The sequence below is a fragment of the Medicago truncatula genome, chromosome 3 (genome assembly GCF_003473485.1).
Source record: "Medicago truncatula cultivar Jemalong A17 chromosome 3, MtrunA17r5.0-ANR, whole genome shotgun sequence".
NCBI lineage: Eukaryota > Viridiplantae > Streptophyta > Magnoliopsida > Fabales > Fabaceae > Medicago > Medicago truncatula.
The window spans coordinates 58,552,659-58,575,489 of NC_053044.1; the positions used below are offsets into that span (position 1 = coordinate 58,552,659).

Below are 22,831 nucleotides of genomic sequence, written 5' to 3' on the forward strand. Positions count from 1 at the left end.
ATTTCATAGAAAACAAGAAACCTGATACTTTGAATTTTCGGTTTCTTTCTTTAAATTCAAAATTCAGATTTATGGGTTTTGCAAACCTAGGGTTTATAAAATTTGAGTATTTTGAATTTTGTGTTTAGAAGAAGATGGAAGTGAAAATATTTAAGGAATTTGAAGGTTTATTTGGATGGACAATTTTTTTGATTTAAGTAAGAAGATGAAGATGATGAATATGAGGATGAAATGTTCATAGGGTTCATGAATTTATTTATTTTTATAAAAAAATATTTTATAAAACAAAGTTATTAATAAAATTAATATTTTCATGTTTTTTTAATAGAAAAATGAAGAAAAGGATTAACTTGTACACATTTTAATAGATAGAGGACCTAAATGGGAAAAAAAAAAAGATAAAGGACTAATGTGTTATAAATAAATAAGATAAAGGACCTTTAGTGTTATATGATGGGTTGAATTTGATGTGAAATTTTAATTGTTGCAAGACCCATAGTGTAAATTAATTAAGATTGAATACCTAAATATATAATTAAATTAAATGTTACCTTAGGATTAAAATTGATTTTTTTTTATAGAAAAAATTGACTCATTTATTTGACATTTAATGTTACATTTGTATATTACATTTTGATTGGTTGATATCTTAAAAGGATAAATACCCCTAAACAAGAGAGGGTAATCTAGGCCTCACCATTATATTTTTATTGTGCTTTTACTTCCTCTTTCTCTCACTCTCTTTACTATTTTTGCCCAAAAAAAGAGGAAAGAAAAATATTGTTGCAAAAATTATAATAAAATTGTTATACAAATATCACTACTTCTTACATAATGAAGTGAAATAAAAACTTTAAGCTCAACTTGTTCTTCATGGTTTTACTTTTGTACTATCTACTTCATTCTTTAAATTTAACTCGAAGATTCAATTGCCTTATGAATAATATATAGGAAGACTAAAGATTTTATTTCGAACACATAAAAAAAAAGTCGGAGAGAGTACATATAAAATTTAGCTTTGAGACTTGACCAACAAAAAAAAAATTAGGTTTGAGATAATTGTCTTATCTCATTGCAAAAAATTAACACAATGCCCCAACTACAATTTGATGGTCAAATCATATGACCATGATGAATTGATGATAGCACCTAAGACCAATTTACCAAGTACCAAAGCTACGTGCAACTTGCAAACAAAACTCAATGCATCTGAACTCTACTTTATTTAAATAAACTAAAATATCAAAATGGAAAATAATTTAATCATAACAAAGTGACATCAACAATGTGATTTGAGTAATATATGTAAAAAATTATAGCACATTGGGTTCTAATACAGACTTCTACAATTCGTAAATTAAACATAAATTTATTTTAGATCATCAATGATTTTATAGTTCTCCCTCAAACCTATTTCTTTTTTCATCGATTGAATTAATATAATTTCAAACTCAAATCTTCATTTAGTAGGCAATATGTCCCTCATCCTTAGGCAAACATGCGTACTTCAATCTTCGTAGATTTATTTTATTTATTTATTAAAATAATAAAATGTTATGTTCACAACTCAACTATATTTAAAAAAAAAAACATAAAAAAATACTAACTCAATTAGTAAAATGTCGAAATCACTAGACTGACCGTTGTGAGCGGGCTTCGAACCTCAATCCCTCACTTGTGTGTGTGAATTCAATGATTATTTGTTTCGTTTATTAAAAAAATGTTGCAAATATTCATTGATCCTTTGGCAGAAATGGTAGGCCGTACTTTTCTTATGGTATTTGACACCTGCTTCTCAAAGATGATGACATTTTTGGGTGGAATGTGGTGAATTGTTGCAACTTGCGAGCATATTTATCTAACATTTGGCATCGACAAAAAAGCGATGATTAATAATATATTATGCAGAATTTCTCAGTGCGAAGAGCATAGCATATATTGTGGATATTATCTACATATATTCCTTGTTAATATCAATTTTTAATATTTTTTGTTAATAATTAAAACTATGCATTGCCATATTGATATTATTATGTGACGAAAGAGTAACATCTTAAAGATGAAAAAGTGATTTGCTAAACAAATTGAAGTAAATGAAATGGCATTTAACAATTGAGTGATCGTATATATGCTTGGAATCAGATCCGGAGTCAATAATGCATGGTATGGTAGTGCAAATTCTCAACTCTAGCTATTTATTTATTTATAGCCACCCGCTGACAACTCCTACTCACTAACACAACAACCCAAATTATAGGAAACTTTCAGTTCTCCGGTCGTACCAAAATGTCTAACCCCAACCCTAATCCCAACCCCAACCCCAAAGTTTTCTTTGACATGACCGTCGGAGACGAACCGGTCGGTCGTATCGTCATGGAACTTTATGCCGACACCACTCCTCTTACCGCCGATAACTTCCGTGCACTCTGTACCGGGGAGAAAGGACTCGGTAGCAGCGGCAAGCCTCTCCATTACAAAGGCTCTACCTTCCACCGTGTCATACCTGATTTCATGTGTCAAGGAGGTGACTTCACCGCCGGTAATGGTACAGGTGGAGAGTCCATCTACGGGTCCAAATTCGCCGACGAGAATTTCATCAAAACCCACACAGGTCCAGGTGTTCTTTCGATGGCAAATGCAGGACCCGGTACGAATGGATCGCAGTTCTTTATATGCACGGCAAAGACGGAGTGGCTTGACGGGAAGCATGTGGTTTTTGGTGAGGTGGTTGAAGGAATGGAGGTGGTGAAAGAGATTGAGAAAGTTGGTTCCGGTTCGGGAAAAACATCAAAGCCAGTGGTTATTGCTGACTGCGGCCAACTCTCTGATGATAATCATCTTAATAACCAACAACATATATAGCATGATGATTCATGTTTCATGGATTTTAATTACTTTCGCTTTAGTAGTACGTACGTACGTTTCCTAATTTGCTGTATTAAGAAAGTTTTTAAGGAAGGAATTAATAAAGTTGTTTGCTGTATTAATTTTGTTGATAATTAATTGCTATTGTTTTACAAGTTTGTCCTTCATGAAAGAAAATTAAGAAATATTTTCATGAGTATTTAATACATATTCCAGAAAAATATGGGTATATTGACAAAGAAATAATTAATGCATTTGAAATCTAAAGAGAATTTTATAATAAATGAGTCTTATAAATTATATTAACTCCCTTCTACCATTTTTACCAGAAACAATTGACTTTTTAGATACATTGAATAATTTATGTATTTGTTTTAAATTCTTGACCAAATACATAAATTATTCAATATATCTAAAAAGTTGATTGTTTCTTTTAAATAACACCGGAGGGATTTAGAAAGAAAAAAAAACAACTAAAATCACACAATTACAATATGTGGTGAATTTAAAAAGGAAGAAAAAAAATTATGGGAGCAAGAAAAAAAAAACAAGAGTTAAGCTCAGACAAACAAGAATAGTCCACGACCTCACAATCTTAGCATTACGATCTTTTCATCTTTAGATTTCAAATCTCTAACGTAAACAATCTTTTTGATTTGGTTAATTAAGGAGCTCCTAATCTGACTAATGATTGTTCTGAAAGATTCTGATATTCCTTTTGTTTCCAAATTATATATTGCGTACAATTGTTCATGTTGCACTGACTTTAAATATATTGAATCACACACTGTCAATTACTAGTATAAATGTTCATATTACTCCATTGCATTGCACTATTTCAATCAACCTCATAATACTCACATATTAGAATGTATTTCATTCTCCCTTTTATATAAAAATGCAAAATTGGTCATATTGTATTTCAAATTTACTATGTTTGTCGCAAGCTGACAATCTGGAGCAAAGTAACAAACAAATATTTTGGAGAGCAAAATTTGTTTTGAAGCAAGAGAGCAAAGTTATTACATGTCATTTTTGTCCAACTAACTTTGACAAAATTGTCTTTTAAATCATTATACATTCCAAACATCACCATGCAGAAAAACTTTTTTCACTATCCGTGAAACTAGAGCTGTCAAAAATGGGCCGGGTTCATGGGCCGGCCCATATTTTTGAGTCGGGTCGGGCCTAAAAAAATTAATTAAAGAATGCACTCGGGCTTTTTCGGCCCAAGCCCATTTGGGCCATACAAAGTTGGGCCGGGCTGGCCCATCGGACTTTGTGTCGGCCCATTAACCCATATTTCATTTTATTTTTGTTAAAAAACAACATATTTTTAAAAAAAATTATCAACTAATTTAAAATTTATTAACAAAAAAATATTTAAATAAATAAACTTAATAAATATGGATGAATTTAGCTTACAGTTTTAAAATTTTAAAGTTTATAAATTATTAATTTGATTTAATTGAAAGAATAATCTAGAGTTTAATTATTATTCAATGTTAATGTAAAAATTATTTATATTTTTATGTCCATCCAATCATATTTTAGCAAAAAAATAATGGTGAGTAACTAATACATAAGAAAATACATAAAAAAAAGTGAATAAATTTTAAAAATAAAACATAAACGGGCCAGACCGGGCTGGCCATAGCCCACCCGAGCCGGGCCGGACTGACCCATTTCTATAGTCGGGCCTCTCGGACCCGGGCCGGGCTGGGCCGGGCCGGCCCATTTGACACCTCTACGTAAAACTACTTCCATGACCATGAGTTATTAGTATGGTTTATACAGCACAAAAACAAATCCATTAGCACCAAAAAATATAGTTATGTTATGGTTATTTTTGAAAGGAATATAGGTATGGTTATATTTGTACCCAAAATAATAAATAAATATAGTTTTGGTTATATTAAAAGAAATTAAAATCATAGCCTTTGGACTTTGATAGGCTTACTTGCCGCTTATCACCTCTAACTCATCAAAAAATCTTTCTAGCTAGCTAGCAGGACGCAACAAGTAGTGTGGAACTCAACATGTGATGTGTAGTTGGAAAAGCAGAAAATGTTTCAGCATAAATTAAAATTAATGGACGCTTCTTCTTAAATCCGAACCGGATTCACACTTCACAGAATTCAAAATGTTTCTCCCAGCATTAATGAATGAATTGCTCTCTCTCTCAACTCTACCTTTACGGCTATTAGTAATACCTACTGCCACCGCTCAAGTTTTAGCGGCCACGTCACCAACATTTTTGATCTCTTCAGCTTGAAGATTATGTTTTTGCTCCTATTGCATTGTACGGCATTATAATGTGTCACCATATTAGCATTTCCCTTGGTGTATTATTACCATTAAAAATAGAATAAACTATAAAATGTTTTTCTTGAAAGAAGATGGTAGGGGTGCGAGCCAACCCCAATTACTTCATTGAGCATATTCAAATTCAACCGTTTTGTTTGAGTGTTTTTCTTAGTTTTTTTTTACACTTTGTTGAGTATGGTTAGTAGGCATCAAAGAGGGGTAAGCGGCGAGGAAGTTGAGATAGCGAAACATTGTGAAGCTCATATTGTTCTAATCTAAATCTTATTACTACCTCGGTTCCTTTTTAATTGTCATTTTTTTTTTTATACTTTACGCAAATCAATACAATCAATAAATATTACTATTTTTGATATAATACTTCATACTTTTACTATAATAACCTTATTCATTTAATATCTCATTTTATATATTTATCTTTCAACAATAAATAACTAAGGGTAATATTGGTAAAACAACATTTAATGTTGCATTGAACTTTGAAAGGAGTTAAATTGAAACAAAAATTTTCTCCAAAAGTGACACTTAAAAAGAAACGGATGGATTTGTGTTTTGGGTGTTGTAACATTTATATAGTAGTATATGTTTTGGGTGTTGTAACATTGTAAATAGTAGTTCATTCAAGTAAAATACCGAAATAGTTGTAGAAGTGGATGCACTTGACCAAACTGCGTAAACCTATAGTCATATTTCATTGTTTGTGATTTGTGTTTTGTTCTTCTTTTACTAGTACTAGTTGTTCTTGTTAGTTTTTCGTAATTAGTTTTACTTAGTTTAGGTCGAACCTTAAGTAGAATTTATGATTTAATTGATTTGTTGAAAAGAAACTACGACAAATTTTTTGTGAATGGAGTCCGTGACGGATCCAACAATTTTAAATAATGGGGGTACCATATATAAAAATTTGTAGCATTATATTCTGAAAACAATGAATTTTTTCATTTTCAATATCAATAAAAACATTCCTTAAAAAAAAATATATCAATAAAAACATCTCTCTACATATATGAGTAACTAAATAATTATTTAATCGGTCATCTTCCATCCGATTTTTTATAATCTTGTTAACCGGTGTCCCGGGAGCATTGGTTAATTAAGAAGTTAAAAGTAGAAATGAAAGATATATAACTTGCATTGAAAAGATCGACTTTTTAAATTTCAAAACATAGAATACACAATTTCCAAAAAAATATTTTCTTTTATAATTCTTTAACCAGTATTCCGGGGACACCGGTTAACATTTCTCATATTCATATTATTAAGAAAGAATTTGAGATACAAATGATAATAGATATCAACCAAAAGAGAAATGATTTATGATAAGTGTGGACCATATAGTTAAAATTCCAACTATTGACCGCTTAACTTATAACATAGATCCGTCCATGTAGTTCATTGAAACAAAAAGTGTTTTAATTTTGTTTAAGTATCTTGTAATTTTAAAATAACTAAATTTAGACTATATTGAACTTCTAATAAAATAAAGTATCAATTGATTATATATATTTTTTAAACTATAAATCTATGAAGTTGGTATCCAATACAAAACGATAAAATTTATAAATTACATTTACCAAAAGATCAACTCAAAATAAATGTTATTTTACTTTTTAACATAATTTTTTTTGAGGGAACATAATATTAATTACTATTTTATTTTGAGAGAATAATATTAATTACTATTATTAATCATATATTATCGATTGATAATATATGTATTATTTGCCTAAGAGCCCTAACTTCATAAATATTGGATGAACATATAAGAGAAAGTTATTATCATCTCCAATGCTTCTACAAATTTTAGCACCATGAATGAGACTTCTACTCTCAATTCCATGATGTCTAATAAAGTCGAGGGACCTTCAGAACAAATAATATAGAGACAGGGTGATCGCCTAGACCGAGACCCATAGTGAGATGTTATTGGACCAACATGATCATCAATGGTAATATACATCAATGTATAACGATGATAACTTAATAAAATTACAGGGTTTTTACTAAATATTAATCTGAATTTGATTTCATGTTTTAATTTGTTTTTTTGAGGGAATTTCATGTTTTAATTTTATTCCTACATGAAAAAATGACTATGAGCAGAGCATTAAAAGTGGCAGTTGAGAGTTAGGAGTGTGCATCTATTTGGGGCGCATTCGCTCTTTTAACTCACTTTTGCATTCAACTAGTATTTATTGAAGTGGTCATTCATCACATTATTGTCACACACAGTACCCATTTCTCATTTGCATTTGCCAACTGGACTTGTAACATTCATGGAGTTGCCGGAGAAACTTTTGTTTGCAATATTTTTAATTCTTTCAGTGGCCATTGATGGAACAAAGGCAGATACTATGCTCACTGGCACTGTCATTTGTGATCAATGCAAAGACGGGCAGAGATCTCTTTACGATTATCCTGTTAATGGTGAGATCTAACCCTTTCAACATCATTTTTGTTTCCTTGTTTTATGGTTTGAACTTGCTATACTCATATGATATACTCCATGCATTTTGTGTTCTAGTGACGAGTACTGTCATTCAACTCATTTTAGTTATACGTTCCACACATACATCTAAGAGCATCTTCATTTCTTTGTCTTTAGAGACCAAGAACACATAATAACCATTTTAGTTTTTCTCCTGCATTGATAGGACTATTTATGGTTTGGCTCAGGAAGGAAAACCGAACCAATTTGAACGAACCTCTATCATAGTTTGGTCAATCGCAATAATTGTGTTTTTGAACCAAAACCACCTTGATATAAAAGAAGAGAAATGTTAACTTGTGCCTTAAAAAACTAAACATAGAAGTATTCAATGTTGTAAAAATTTAATAATTTATATTTTCAATGCAAAATTTATTTAATATTTCATTTTTGAACTCCTTAGCATGACCCTAAAAAAACTAGAAGTTGAATCAAATTGAATATTATGACCGATAAAAAAAAAATAAAAAATCAAACTACACCAATGAGCCGTAAGATAGTTCACAATTTTGTTTTCTTCAATGCGGTTCATTTTGATTTAATGGTTCCATTTAGTTTATGGTTTCTTGATTTGATAAGTGAGAAAGAAAACATGATGAAAAGTGAGTCCATTATGAGTTTTTATTTGAAATAGACATTGGTGTAAAATATGGTTAATGTATGTTTTTAATTGTTACTTACATGGATTGAATTAGTCTACTTAAATTGTATATAAGATCCCAAGAAATATTTAAGAACCAAAAGTCAGTTTTGTATTAATAGGTATATTCTTACATTTTTTTATCAAAAAAGAAGTTCAATAGTTGGAGATGCTATAAATAACTTTACTACTGGAAAAGAAAAAAATTTATAGTTGTTGTGTATCATGAGAATGAGATAGACTGATACTTTTTCACATGCTCGCATGTTGTGACTTGTAAGGTAAAAGTGCAAGATTTTCCCCCTCTACTGTTTTAGTTAGGGTGGCCTTTGTTTTGTCTTAGCTGAAATTTTTAATTGCCTCTAGTTGGGACAGTTGGGCAGCTGGTTATGTTCAATAAATACAATTAATTTGGTCACAATATATATATTAATGTCATACATACCTATGTCATAGATTTTATTGACCAAATTTAATGCAGGTGCAAAAGTAACTCTGTCATGTAGTGACAGCAATGGGCAAGTAACAATGTCAAGAGAAGAAACAACAAATTGGTTTGGAAGCTATACAATGAGGTTTGATGGAGCACCAGACTTAGGTGGTTGTTCTGCACATGTCTCAGGAAGTAATAATAGACAAGGAGGACCAATGAGTTGTGGTGAAGGTGCTGGTCCTGCACAAAATCCAAGACTCATGTTTAGGATGTTTGACATGGAGATGTATGCTGTGGATCCACTCCTTGCTCAGCCTTCTCAACCTATGCAATACTGCTCAACATCTTCCAACCCATCCCCACCACCACCCATTTCTTCTCCTCCTCCACATTTCAACCTACCCCCAATGATTTTTCCAGAAGCTTCAGCATGTCCATCACAGTAAGTTTATTACTGTTAACCTTTCATATTACCATTAATGATATTTTTGTAAAATTACTAAAAGAAATGGTATAAATGTTTTAAGTTTACTATATTCTTCAATTGAAAATAATAACATTAGGCAAAAAAATAAAACGCGCCAGATAGGGGTCGAACCTACGACCTTCTGCTTAGGAAACAGACGCTCTATCCACTGAGCTACAAGCGCTTGTTGTGAAATATAATTATAACCAGAAATTTATTCATCATTCAAAAACATGCAACTTTGTAAACTGTGTTGTTGATAGGAAGTGGACAATGCCCGAATATGAATGCTATTGGAGGGGTGTGAACAGAGACACAAAAGTAGGTGTAGCTTTTGGAATGGTTGCAGCAAGGAGATATGGAACAGACATGACATTGTGGTATGGACTGAAAGGGAGAGGAGATCCTTATAGGACTCTTTTGAGAGAAGGGATCACTGCACTTCTTAACTCATATAACAGCATCCAATTCTCTTACCATCCACTTGGTGTAATCACACACATGAATTATGCTTTGATGGGCTCAACTAGGGATGTCCTCGTTACTGCTTATCACTTCATGAGAGCTAATTCTGGTGCTGGAAATGTTTCTTGCAAATTCACTTCTTGCAATTAATATTTTACCCTTTTCCTAGTATGTTCGGGAAATTATTTATTATTTTTAACAACTTTATCTATCTTATCCAGAAAAAATGTTGACGCACTGTAAACATATATGCTATGCTAGAATGTTAATTTAAATATATTCTATATATGGTTTTGAATATGCAACACCCCAGACAATTCAGACATGGTTAGTCCCATTTTCATAATCATACACAATTAAATCATTACTTAAAGTATTTGAATTCAATTTTTTAATCTATTTTATTATATTAGCATCTTTATTTTTATTTAAGACTGGAGTAATAATTTAATTAGCATCAGCGAACTGGATATATTTAGAACCACAAACAAAAAATAAATATACAGCACTAGTCCCCAAAAAATTAATAAAAAAACCTAAATAGCACTAGCCAACGAAAAAAAAACGAGAACTGGAATTCGACGTTCTGACTTTACCGAAAACAAATTGGTGCAAGCAAGCAAAGATAACAAGAATTGTAAAATGCGAAAAATCAATCCATGGCATAACAAAGGAAGATAAAAAGAACTGATGCATTTCTTCCCTCTTTGGCTCTTTTTTTTAGTGTCAATTTTTCATGAATAAAAAATATTACGAGGATTTGATAAATTTATATAGCAATCTTTTTTTTTTTTAATATATATATATATATATATATATATATATATATATATATATATATATATATATATATATATATATATATATAAAGGAAATGTTTGTGAAAATTGCTTTTTTGAAAAAGGAAAGTTCCTATTGACACAATTAAAATACATAAATACCCCCAACGATAGTTAACTACCGTTATTCAAAGCGCCGGCAGTTAACTGCCGCTGGAAGCCCACGGTTGTTAACAACCACTACGTTCTGCGAATAAACAAGAACAGAACCCTCATTTTTCCATTTTCCAGATTTCTCAACTTCCAAATTTCTCCAAACTTGTACTTCACGAATTTGCGCCAAATTTCATCAATTAATTCACAAGTAAGTTCTTTCCTTCCTATTTACATGCAATGTAGTTTCTTTAGGGTGTTAGTTTTCATAATTTTGAGCCAAATGTTAGTTTTAGGTTAGGTTAGGAAATTGAAAATTAAACTTGATTTAGATGTTTTAAAGTATTGTTTATGCTGGAATTGTTGTTTAGTGTAAATGTAGGTACAATGTAGCCCTTTAGATGTTCAAATAACACTAGTTGTGCTCCTAATTTAGAACGCACATAAGGTGTTTGATGAAATGCCTAAGTGAGAAAATGTTGCTTTTTTTGTGTAATTTTTTTTCAAATATGTTCAATTTTATAATGTATATATGCTGTAATTATTATAGACTTGGATTTATAAATTTTTTGGCAAGTTTGATGAATGACATAATGTGGTATGTTACATAAAGTTTGATGAATGTGTTATATTAAATTTCATTTATCATATATGCTTAAGTTTAAATTGTGATAATGTAAGGGTTAGAATAATGCTCCATAATTTTGACATAATGATAACCATAATGTAGAATAACCATAATGTGATAATGTAGTTAGATTAGATTTGTTGAATGCATAAGTTAGATTAGGATAATGTAGTTAGATTATGTTTGATGAATGCATAAGTTAGATTAGGTTAGAACCATATTTATGTTTTTTTAAATTTGTTTTGTACATATATGGCTAGGGATACGGATGAGCAGCAACGGGTTATTAGAGAGGATAGGATGCGGAAAGGTAAAGCAGCAAGTACCGCTAACGCTCGGAGAGGGCTCACAGGCGCAAGTGGATTACTCCTCCCAAGTGGTTGATCCAACACCAGCGCATGATTATGCTTGGTATGCGGATGAAGCTTTTGCTGGATATGATCGGATGGAGGAGGATAGGATGTTTTATCAGCCGCAGGACGAGGTAGAGGATGAGGAGGTGGGAGATGATGAGGGGGTGCCAGAGGATGTTGTGGCATATTATATGGAGGCAGACCCTGAGCCTCAGACTCAACGACGACGTCGTCGTCTTCCGCAGTTACCGTCATATCCTGTTGGAGAGCCTCCCTATCCTGGAGGACCTGAGACCACGTTGCTATTGTCTGACTACGCGAGGCACGTGGCGAACCCCCTTTGGGTGAACCATCATAATGTAAGTGTTTAAATTATTTAGAATTCTTTAAATGCATTATTTAAAATAATGTATCGTAAATGTTATAATTTTTTAAAATAATGTAGCGTAAATGTTTTAATTATCTAAAAGAATGTAGCGTAAGTGTTTTAATTAATTTATATTATGTAGCGTAAGTGTTGTAGGGATGGATTTTGGAGCATTTGCCAGGTCTGTACCCAAGGAAGAAAAACAAGAGCTGGACGCTGGAGAGACCATGTGCTGGGTGTAACACCCCGTTTTCCCAACATAAAAATTTCTAAACATTTATCAGAGTAAACATCATAAACAACGGGATATCACATTTAACATAATCCAAAACAGTTAAATAACAATTTAACCAAATAACTTAAACATTGCAGCGGAAATTATATTATAATCCATAAAACGCTTTGGCACGCAGGCCCCATCAATATAATCTCAAAGAGTTAGTTCAATATCACAAATAGCATATTATTCACGTAATAGAACGAAGCATGCATAACATATAACCCCATCCCGTTACGTATCAGAGCGACCTAGACGACACAGTGAAGGCAAGGCCACTCACGACGGCAACTGCACACTAAGCACGATCACCTGCAAGTTACCCATACGAAGGGCAATATTTTCAAGCAGAAGGGGTGAGATTTCATAACAAAATAATATTAATCAAAGTAATTTGAATCATAATTAACATCATATCAATCTTAAACAACTTTGTATATTTGATAAACAATTATCACGTAATCACATATTCAATCATCATCAACAACATAGCATCTTAGACACGACAATGCGACAATGCTCTTAGACTCCTTATATGCATATGGTACCAATCGTCATCATAAGTATTAATATACTTTAAACGTGCGGAGGACAAAGCTCCTAATAATCGTGCGGAGGACAAAGCTCCTATCATGGTGAGGACTAAGCTCAATGAATGCTAATGCATGGACTCTATCAACAAAACATCGTAATCATCATATCAATATGCATCCAATAATTTGGAGCTAAACGTCATCTTATTCATCATATATAGACATTATGCACTTAGTTAAATAACAGCAGCAACATAGTCAAGTCACAATAACGGATGATATCAATGTATCAATTGCAATTCATTAGCATCATAATTATTCATTCATATCTTACATAATGCATAATACATTAACTCATACTCAATTAATAACAACATATCTTAAACGGCCTTACAGATTGCATTACACGTCATCATTAGGTTTCATTACCAATTAGGGGTTCACTCTTGATCAAAACGTGCGACACAGATCGCACAAACACTCAAAGCACTCAAATCTGGAAGTGCTCGCGAGGCGAGAGTATCTACTCGCCATGGCGAGTACAATCCAACTTCCCAACTAATGTTGTTCTAGGTTCAATCTTGTCCTACATTCATTCCTAATCATTACTAGGTATGTTCAGGCACTCAAAGGCACTCAAGGTCCAACTAAAAAGTCGAAATTGCAAAATCTTACATGCTCTCTGCCCTAGCTCGCTATGGCGAGTAAGGTTGCTCGCTGTGGCGAGCTGCATTGTGCAACTCGCGAGGCGAGGGAAAAGGGTTCGCGAGGCGAGTGATGAATGTTCATCACTCGCGAGGCGAGACTCATAGCTCGTTGTGGCGAGCGATGAATGTCGCTACGGCCATACCTGCTATTTTCACAAAAACTCAGCGATTCACATGATTCTAAGCCTAACATTGATTCCAAAGTTCGTCCTAAACATTATCTAAGGTCTAGGAGCACTTTCTACATCAATTTAACCAATTCCTACCGTTTGATCATCAATTCTAGGGATTTGACCTAGTTTTCGTTTTCTCCAATTCAATCCTAAAGCTTGCTAACTAATCATCAGAATTACAATCAATTAACATTACTGAGTTATTAGTCTCACCCTTACCTAGTTATGAAGAAATTGCAGCTCTCTCTTTGATCTTCTCCCTTTTAAGCTTTTTCTCCCTTTTCCAAAAGTTTTCACGTACAATGGTTTTTCTAACAATTAGGTCTTCCCTATTTATATCTCTTCCTAATATCTTATCTTATCTCACTTTCTCCCCCAAAACTCTCTAAAATCTCAAAACAACCCTTAACTAAATATTTTATATATATTTTTCAAATCTTTATTTTATTTAACAATAAAATAAGTCTCATATCCTTATCAAAACCTTCAACTCATAACTTATCACATTATCAATCAAATCATCTAAATCATCGCAAATCATCAAAACATACCAAAATCATGCATATATTATATAAATATAATATAATCGCCTAAACTCAATTAATTAAACAATTAAATGAAAGTGGGCGTTACACTGGGAGATGGCTTACTAGCAGAGGGCATACTGATGTGCACCATTACCGCTTAATGCTTGATCGCTTAAAGGTGGATGACGTCAGGTTTTCTACTTATGGTGATCATAGAGACATGCACCCATTTCAGCTTCTGTGCACTTACTCGGGATGGCTCATGTGCGGGAAGGAGAGGGTGTATCGTTATTTACATGAGCGGGTAAAGAGACAGTTATCCTTTGTACATGACGTTCCCAGACATCCGTCAGATGTCCCTCAAGTGCCTAGGCAATTGCTGACCACTGTGTTGATGGACGCTCAGACGTGGTTATTCACTGCTTGAGGAGATGCGTGTGAGAGACCATGATATCATGCGCCTGGTTACATGGCTTGGTATGCCAAATTCTCCCACCCTCGTATTCTCCCACCTGATGAAGGATCTCCTCCCAGGCCGGCGAATGTGGATCAGATCATAGAGGAGGAGCATGTCAGGGAGATGCTGACACACTGATGATCATCCGAGATGTGGTGCATATTGCTGACGATATTATGGTCAGGCAAGCCGAGAGGACTAAAGAGGAGATCGTCTAGGAGGTGATGCGGATAACTAGTACTAGTCGCCCTGCCCTTACTTATCAGATTGCCAGGCGGCGCAGGGGGCAGAGGCAGGGTAGGCAGCATGACTGATTATTATTAGGCTTTTTTTTTATGTATTTTCTGACTATGATGATGATGATGTATTATTATGACATTTTCGTATTTCTATGTCATTTACGTACGTACGTTTTATATTATTTCTTGCGTTTTAGTTTTACCATTTTCCTATTAAATATTGGATGAATATGTTTAGGTATCAATTGGTTATTAGATGAACATTTTAGATGAATTTTCAATTGGTTATTGGATGAAAATCTTAGATGAATTTGTTTAGATACCAAAGGATTTGGTTTGGTTAGGAAAGACACTGGAAATTGAAAAATGAGGTTCTAGAAAATGATTCAGACACGTAGCGGCAGTTAACAATCGTTGGACTACAACGGCAATTAACTGCTGACGCAAGGTCTAACGGTTGTTAACTGCCGCTGGGAGCATTTAGGTATTTTACCTGTGTCAATTGGAACTTTTCAATGTCAGAAAAGCAATTTTCAATGTTTGTTAGCTCATCACCAAGTAATTATAATTTTATTTACAATTGTTTTATCTTTTGACATAGACAAACATTTCCATCCATCCCATCCAACTAGGGCTTTACTGATCTTTGTTTTGATTGAAAAATTGTCATGAATGACATGATGTATGCTTTTTTGGATGGAAATTGTACATGAAAAGTTGGATTAGTTTATAGAGTTGTGTTATTTGAACATTTATATATGTGACAACTTTTGTTACAATTAAAATTTTACAAAGGAAATGAAGTATTGACACAAAAACCAAAGCACTAGAGAGAGAAAGTAAAAGATAATGAGAGTATGAGAGATAAAATTATCATAAAAGTTGTCAAAAATGGTTGTTCAAATATCATTTCTAATTTTTAATACCTTCGAGAGTCTTCATCGATTAATGGGATGTAAATTTTTTTTTGAAAAATTTATGAATTTAATGTGTTAAAAATTGAAGTATTTAATTTAAATTTTTCAGAAAAATTCATCTTTGGAATAATATATTATTTAAACATGTAAATTTATTAATTTTTAATCATCCTAAGGTAGAAATAATACCTTTTATATATAACTTGTGGTTTTATATGATCTCTTCTTCATTTTTTTAAAACATTTTAACTTGTAGTCTGGTATGATCTCTCCAACTTTCATTCTTATAGTAGAAATATATAATCAAATTTGTTAACAGTAACCCAAGACAATTTTTTTAATCTTCGTTTAAACACTAATTTCCATAACTTTGTGGTATGATTAAAAGTTTAATTTTCCGATAATTCGCACAATTTTGATATCTCGGTTGTTCTTATACACCAATATTGCTTTGACCTCCGTAGTTTTGTCAAATTTTTTTTTCCTATAATTTGCCAATTTCGCTGTTTCCTATTATTTTAAAAAAAATAATTGCAAACTAATCATTAACAATGTTTAAAAAACGGCTAATTGGTCCTTTTAAATTTCCAAAAATTGCAAATTGATACATATAAATTATCATAAAATTGCAAATTAGTCTGAAGAAATTATCATTAAATTACAAACTACCTCTAATAAATTTTCAAAATTTGTAGGTTGGTCACTTAAATTTTAAGAGTGGATAATTTAGTTACTCCATCAAAAAATAAAATACAAATAAATAGAGTTGAATTGAAACGTTTTAAAAATAAAAGTCTATATAATATCCACTCTTTTATTATATAAAATTCATGTAGTTCACACATGTAAAAGTGAAGTGACGATGAGTGTTATAGATATTTATTTCTAAAAGTCTATCTCACATCTACATTTTTGTTGGATAGAATTCATTTGGATCACACCGTTTAAAAAGCAATGAGAGTTATTTAAATTTCATCTAATAAAAAAGTGAATGTAATAGATCATGTTAAAAAAAAAAACATTTCTAGGATTTCTATCACATATAATTCTAGCTTCTCCCAAAAATTCGATAGCTCCACCTAAACACAATCTAAGAGCATATTTGATTGAACCAATTATAAAAAAAATTAAAGTGTTTCAACTCTTTTATTTTTTTTATTTTTTTAAAATATCGTAGGCCACATGGTAAAACACTCTCAACAAAGTAAAAAGATGAACTTAGTGTGTGTTTGGTATGGCGTTTGTGCCATCCAAACCCGAGTTTAATTTGCCAAACGGGATTTTACCCTTTGCAATGATGTTTGGACAAAACAAAAAGCAATTCAGGCAAACCACGTTTCTGAGTTAAACGTGAGTTTTGCAGAAGCTGCAATTCCAAGCTTCTGCATTTCCTGGAATCAATTCTGCAACAACTAAACTTTATTTACCAGCTTTGCCCCTTTCATCTGCAGCTATCCAGTTTCATGTTTCACAGCCGTTTTCAATTGGTTTTTAGGTTAGAGATGAAACATTAACTGGGCTCTATTATATTTTCCAACACAACCCGACCCATTAATTTAAGGAATAAATAGTCAATTTCCCCCATGAAATTGTAAGTTTCATCAATTATCCCCCTGAAATTAACAAAACTTCAATTACCCTCCTGAAATTTCACAACGTTAGTCAATCTACTCCCTCCGTCAAATTTTTCTGTTAGTGAACATGACGTTTTGCAAATACCCCCCTAAAGTTTTGCACTTATGTGCAAAATGCCCCCCAAACTTAAAAATTTATATTATTTTTTTCTTAAAAACAAACAATTAATAGTTAAATATTGAAGCTAATTATTAATTTTGGAGTTTGGAAAAACTACATACATATATACATCAAAATAGGGAAAAATGTGTATTTTTAAAGTGACAATAATGGTTATTTCTAATAGACAAATTATTATTTTTAGAGGTTTATAAAAAAATTAATAATCAGATTTAAATTTATATTTTCTCCTTCACCATCTTAGTCTTTTAACTCCTCCAACTCCTTCAACAATTTGCTCAAACCATTTAAACTACACAACCCCCAATATTAATCCACAATCATCCCATTATTGTCACTTTAAAAAATACATATTTTTTTCCCATTTTGGAACCTATTTTGATGTATATATGCATGTAGTTTTCCCAAATTCCAAAATTAATAGTTAGTTTTAATATTTAACTATTAATTGTTTGTTTTTAAGAAAAAAATAATATAAATTTTTAAGTTTGGGGGGTATTTTGCACATAAGTGCAAAACTTCAGGGGGGTATTTGCAAAACGTCATGTTCACTAACAGAAAAATTTGACGGAGGGGGTAAATTGACTAACGTTGTGAAATTTCAGGGGGTAATTGAAGTTTTGTTAATTTCAGGGGGATAATTGATGAAACTTACAATTTTAGAGGGGAAATTGACTATTTAGTCTTAATTTAAGTGACCAACTGATTTTATTTTTGATAAAAAAAATAACGTTTTCCTTCAAACTGGTCTAGGTGAGCTTACGCAACCCTTTTGTTCTTGTATTGTATTAGAAATAATACCTCAATTGATCAAAATAATTTCAAAATAACTCTTATAAATAAATATTATTTTAAAATGAATTTGTGAACCAATAAAAACTTATTTATGACATAAGTTGAAATAATAATTATCAAAAACAAAAATTAGATATTTTGTTTTAAATATAATTAAAAGGATAATTTGGCCATTACACACTCAAAATCAATTTAGTGTATCTAAACATAATCAATTCACATTCAACTCACTTTTAACTAAAATCAATTCTCTCAAACTCAATTCTATCAAAATCAATTCTCGCCACTGCCATACCAAACACACACTTATTAGTTTTTGAATCAATATTAATTTTATTTGTTTGGTGAAAGAATGAACGAATAGGTTATTTAAAGTGTAATTATAATAAATGTAATTATAAAAAAATGTATCTGACACAATAATATCTCTGTATTTGAAAATTGAAACCGTGCAGCTTTAAAAAAGCAGTCTCTCGAAATTCCAATCGATACAGCAGCAGCGTTAGAAGAGAAGAGAAAGGAATTTGAAAATGGAAAGGTTAGGGTGGTGTTTGGAATTCGTTCTTGGAGAATCAAGTATAGATAGTGAGTGTATTAAGGAACTGATTAAAGTAAACTACTCAGTTACCGAAATCAATAATAGGAACATGAGAATGATTATGCTGAAGTTCCTTGAAGATGAGTTGTTGTCGAAAGCATCTATAGATGAATGGATGCTTGAACTTCTCGAGGTATTAGAAAAACTACTTCTAATTGATTGCAATGACCCTTCAAACCCTAACCCTATTAGCCATGCCATGAAATCTGCTTATTTCTACATTGCTGTGGAATGTACAGTTAAGTACCTTGAAGCAGGTGGTACATCTAACTACCTCCAAGCAGCAGTTGACAGAATATGGAACCGTAGGTTTCAAAAATTGGAGGAGGGAAGTTATTTGTTAACTCCAAAATGGAGACTCTGGAAAACGCTTATCAATGATTCCCTTGTTGATTCACAAACCATGCTCAGACTTGCTTCATTGTCTAATACCAGAAAGAAAGCCATTAAAGAGGTTCAACGCTTTTTGGTGGATGCTCGGAATAACCTTGTTGGCCCTTCCTTTCTCCACTCTGTTGCTGCTCCTGCTCAAAATCAATCCCATAATGGTTATTTCTTCTTTTCCCCACTTTTTCTTGTTATTTATTACCGCTTTATATCTCATACTTGTCATTTTCTCTAATTATTATCGGTGTTGTGTTCTATTCTTATATGTGCTTGTGCTTCATAGGTAGTTAATTCACTTTTTAAGAGTAAATAATTGCAATTAAGTGAGTAAGAGCCTTATATACTTTGGGATAGAATTTCATTGCAAAATGCATAGGGTCTCCATGAATCATTGGTTAGGACTGACAAATCTATATCATTGATTTTCATTCCTCCATGAATCCTCCATTCACACTTTCTCAGTTATCAAAAATACTTGTTTGCTTTTTACAACTTTTAATCAAATTTTGTTTTTCTTCTTCTCATATTAGAGTCTCCCATGGAAGTCGACAAAGATAATGGAAGGCTTAAAGGCAAGGCTTCTACTACTATTGTTGTTGTTGAGGAAATGGCTACATCAACCAGCTTTAGCAAAATTGACCCTTTGCCTGTTAACGAGGCCCCAAAGAATAAATGCAATTCTGTGGAGTTCGAAACATTTGCAAACGATCCTGTGCCCGATTCAATTTGTATGACAGACATTGTAAGGTCTGATGTGGCAATTGAAGAAACGAACCAGGAGCCACAAATGGAAAACCAGAGTAAAGATGCAAATGTACCCAACCCACAAACTTGCCTAAATATTAACAATGATGAGGCAAATCTTACGAAGGCAACTTCCCATCATCCTAGCTTGATGAACCCAAATAGTTCTGCTCGTACTCATGAGGTAAATGTGTTTTGTAATTTTTTGTATTTCTGGTTGATTCCTTTTTACTCTAAAAATACTAGTTTGTTGCAACAAAATATCTCATGAACAACCATGCTTGTAATTTTTTGTTCTTCCGATGCCTTGATTTTATTGCTTATTTTATGTAGTGGGATGATTCGATCGATGGATTGCAGGCAGGAACATCAAGGGGCACAAGTAGAATTCGTTTGCGCAGTCCAGAGACGAAGAAGCTTTCTCCATTGAAGGAGTATGAACCAAAAAAAATTACGAAAAGGAGAAAGAAAAAAAAATGGAGTCAATGGGAAGAGGATAATCTAAGGACCGGAATTAAACTGTATGTACTTGTTTTAACCAATCAAGTTACTATTATATTTTGTTCTGTATTTCATTGATACAATGTTTTTTCGTTTTTGGTCAGTTCCTCATCTCTTTTTGCGTTTTACTTTACTTTTACTTTTACTTTGTCATACATTTTTTAATACTTGATAGTGTGTGAAATTCTGGTATTTTTAGTTTCTATGCATAAGAGAATATGTTTCATCTCTCAACAGTCACATATCTCACCATTTTATCATTCAAATTATTTTATCCCAACTATTTTTGCTTCATTTGAGAATATAATAAATAGAATTAAATTCACTTTCACTACAAATTCATATTCTCATTTATCTTTCTTTTTTTTAGAATTGGAGAAGGAAACTGGAAATCAATTCTTCGTTCTTATGCATTTGACGAAAGAACTGAAGTAAGTCTAGTTAAAAGGTATTGGTTTTTTCTTTTCTTTTTTCTGCTTATGCTTTTAACGTGAATTAAATTTTGTTTATCAGGTTGATTTAAAAGATAAGTGGAGAAATTTGAAGCGGTATGAAAGCCAATGAAAAATTTATGCATGTATTTTTTTTTGTTTTTTGCTGATTAGTTCATGCCAAACAAAAAGGCCTGTATTTATTAACATAGTCCAAATGGTGAACTCAAATTGAGATAGTATTACTTTTTGAATTTGGAAGGTATGTTCAGGTGTATTTTGTATATGTCCCTAGAATTTTACTTCACAATCATGAAAGGAAGTCCAATTGTGTTAGCAGGGAGGAGTATTCCAAGTAACTTTTGTTTTAAAGGATCAAAACTTGAGCAAACTAGTTTTAGCTCCCCTCAAAGATGTATCTAACTTATTTTAGGTGCACTTTTATATCATTATTCTTGATAAAGCAGCGAGCCATTACAGTTTTTAACTTATTATGTTTGTGCCTGAAAGGTTGAAAGACGGCACAAATTAGAGTTAGTACTGACTGCAATCATGCAGCTTTATTAGATATTTTCGTTATTCTATTAAATACAGTAAATTAGTAAACTTGAGCCATTTACGAACCCAAAACATATGACGTACTTTAATTTGAATTAAGATGATTTAATCGGAAGATGAAGTATGACATATAATTGTTATTTGACGTTGCTTAAGTAGAGAGAGGGAGAAGATTAGTTTTTTTTTTTTTTTTTTTAAGGAGTGGGAGATGATTACATCTAAGAAAAGTTAATTAATAAAAACAAAAAATAGTTGAGGGTTGGTGTTTATAGTGCCAACAAAATAGGAAAATTAGGGGAAAACAAACTAAGATTATTACGAAGAAAAAATACGTACCTAGTAGTTTATGATCCCCTTATTATAACTTTTTTAAGAAAAAAAATCATTTTAAGAGTAGTGCATCCAATTGTTACAACTTAAAAAAAAAAAAAAAAAAATTAGAATCTGAAATTTTTTCAAAAATAACTTCATAATGAGAAAATGCTAAGAGTGGCTTCTAAAAAAAATATATTATTTTTTTAGAGGATGGAGAAAATAAGAATCAAAAGATTGAACTAATTTTATAACAAATAATTCATTTTATATTGTTGTATCCAAATAAACTATTTTTTTAAGTGATTTTTGTTACGGTAAGGAAAAGAAAATTCAGATAAGTACGAATTTTAAGTTGTATCCAAATAAATGGAGTGATCAATAATTATGCTCGTTACTAGATAAATGAAGTAATCTATAAATGTATTAATCATAAGTAGAATGACGATTTTATGTTGGTTTATGTGATCATAATTATTGGGTGTGTTTATTTGAAGTTATCTTGTAGAATCTTGAGATCCTGAAAATAAAAGGATATTAAAAGTATGGGTCATTTTAACTTGCGTCTTAAAGGTATGTGTTAAGGAACCGTAAATGAGTAACTTTGTATCGGAAAATATGATGATTTAACTTTTAAGAAGTTGATTGCACGATTTAATATGTATATTTCTATAATAAATTTCTTAACATGTGCTATTGAGGGCACAAGTTAACATTTGCCTAAAAATATACATTCATATCCTTTAAACAAAAATATACATTCATATATCTGCTACAAGTTTATAAATTTTATTGTTGGACGCAAAAGAATTTTGGAAAAGTTCATTTATCCTTACAGAAAAGAGTGGAACCAAAGTTTAAATATCCATAGATCCCTTTCCTAAAATAATTTATGGGAATAATATATAAGTCAACTAGTTCATTTTGGTTTGTTCAGTTGTTTTAGTGAAAGGCCTTG

The 22,831-nt window shown here is 31.8% G+C and overlaps 3 protein-coding genes and 1 non-coding gene across 5 annotated transcripts; 3 read left to right on the forward strand and 1 right to left on the reverse strand.

Moving 5' to 3' along the window:
* The first annotated feature begins 2,212 nt into the window (after window positions 1-2,212).
* Window positions 2,213-2,999, forward strand: LOC11422523 (peptidyl-prolyl cis-trans isomerase 1). Its single transcript, XM_003603982.4, has one exon. It carries the CDS (start codon window positions 2,287-2,289, stop codon window positions 2,860-2,862), a length of 576 nt encoding a protein of 191 aa, XP_003604030.1. The 5' UTR covers window positions 2,213-2,286; the 3' UTR covers window positions 2,863-2,999.
* Window positions 3,000-7,363: 4,364 nt separating this feature from the next.
* Window positions 7,364-9,982, forward strand: LOC11428118 (uncharacterized). The gene is made up of 3 exons (XM_003603983.3): window positions 7,364-7,617; window positions 8,800-9,193; window positions 9,481-9,982. The coding sequence occupies exons 1-3, from the start codon at window positions 7,467-7,469 to the stop codon at window positions 9,830-9,832; spliced, it is 897 nt and encodes a 298-aa protein (XP_003604031.1). The 5' UTR covers window positions 7,364-7,466; the 3' UTR covers window positions 9,833-9,982.
* TRNAR-CCU (transfer RNA arginine (anticodon CCU)) lies at window positions 9,329-9,401 on the reverse strand. Its single transcript has one exon. It is a non-coding gene; the product is annotated as a tRNA-Arg (tRNA).
* An 8,785-nt stretch (window positions 9,983-18,767) lies between the features above and the next one.
* LOC11418225 (uncharacterized) lies at window positions 18,768-21,342 on the forward strand. Of its 2 annotated transcripts, none has more exons than XM_003603985.4 (5): window positions 18,768-19,488; window positions 19,858-20,255; window positions 20,405-20,592; window positions 20,943-21,003; window positions 21,086-21,342. In XM_003603985.4, exons 1-5 carry the CDS (start codon window positions 18,873-18,875, stop codon window positions 21,134-21,136), a joined length of 1,314 nt encoding a protein of 437 aa, XP_003604033.1. In that variant the 5' UTR covers window positions 18,768-18,872; the 3' UTR covers window positions 21,137-21,342. The 2 variants fall into 2 exon arrangements, with proteins under 2 accessions (XP_003604033.1, XP_013462348.1); XM_013606894.3 differs by having other exon boundaries at window positions 20,432-20,592.
* The last annotated feature ends 1,489 nt before the right edge of the window (window positions 21,343-22,831 follow it).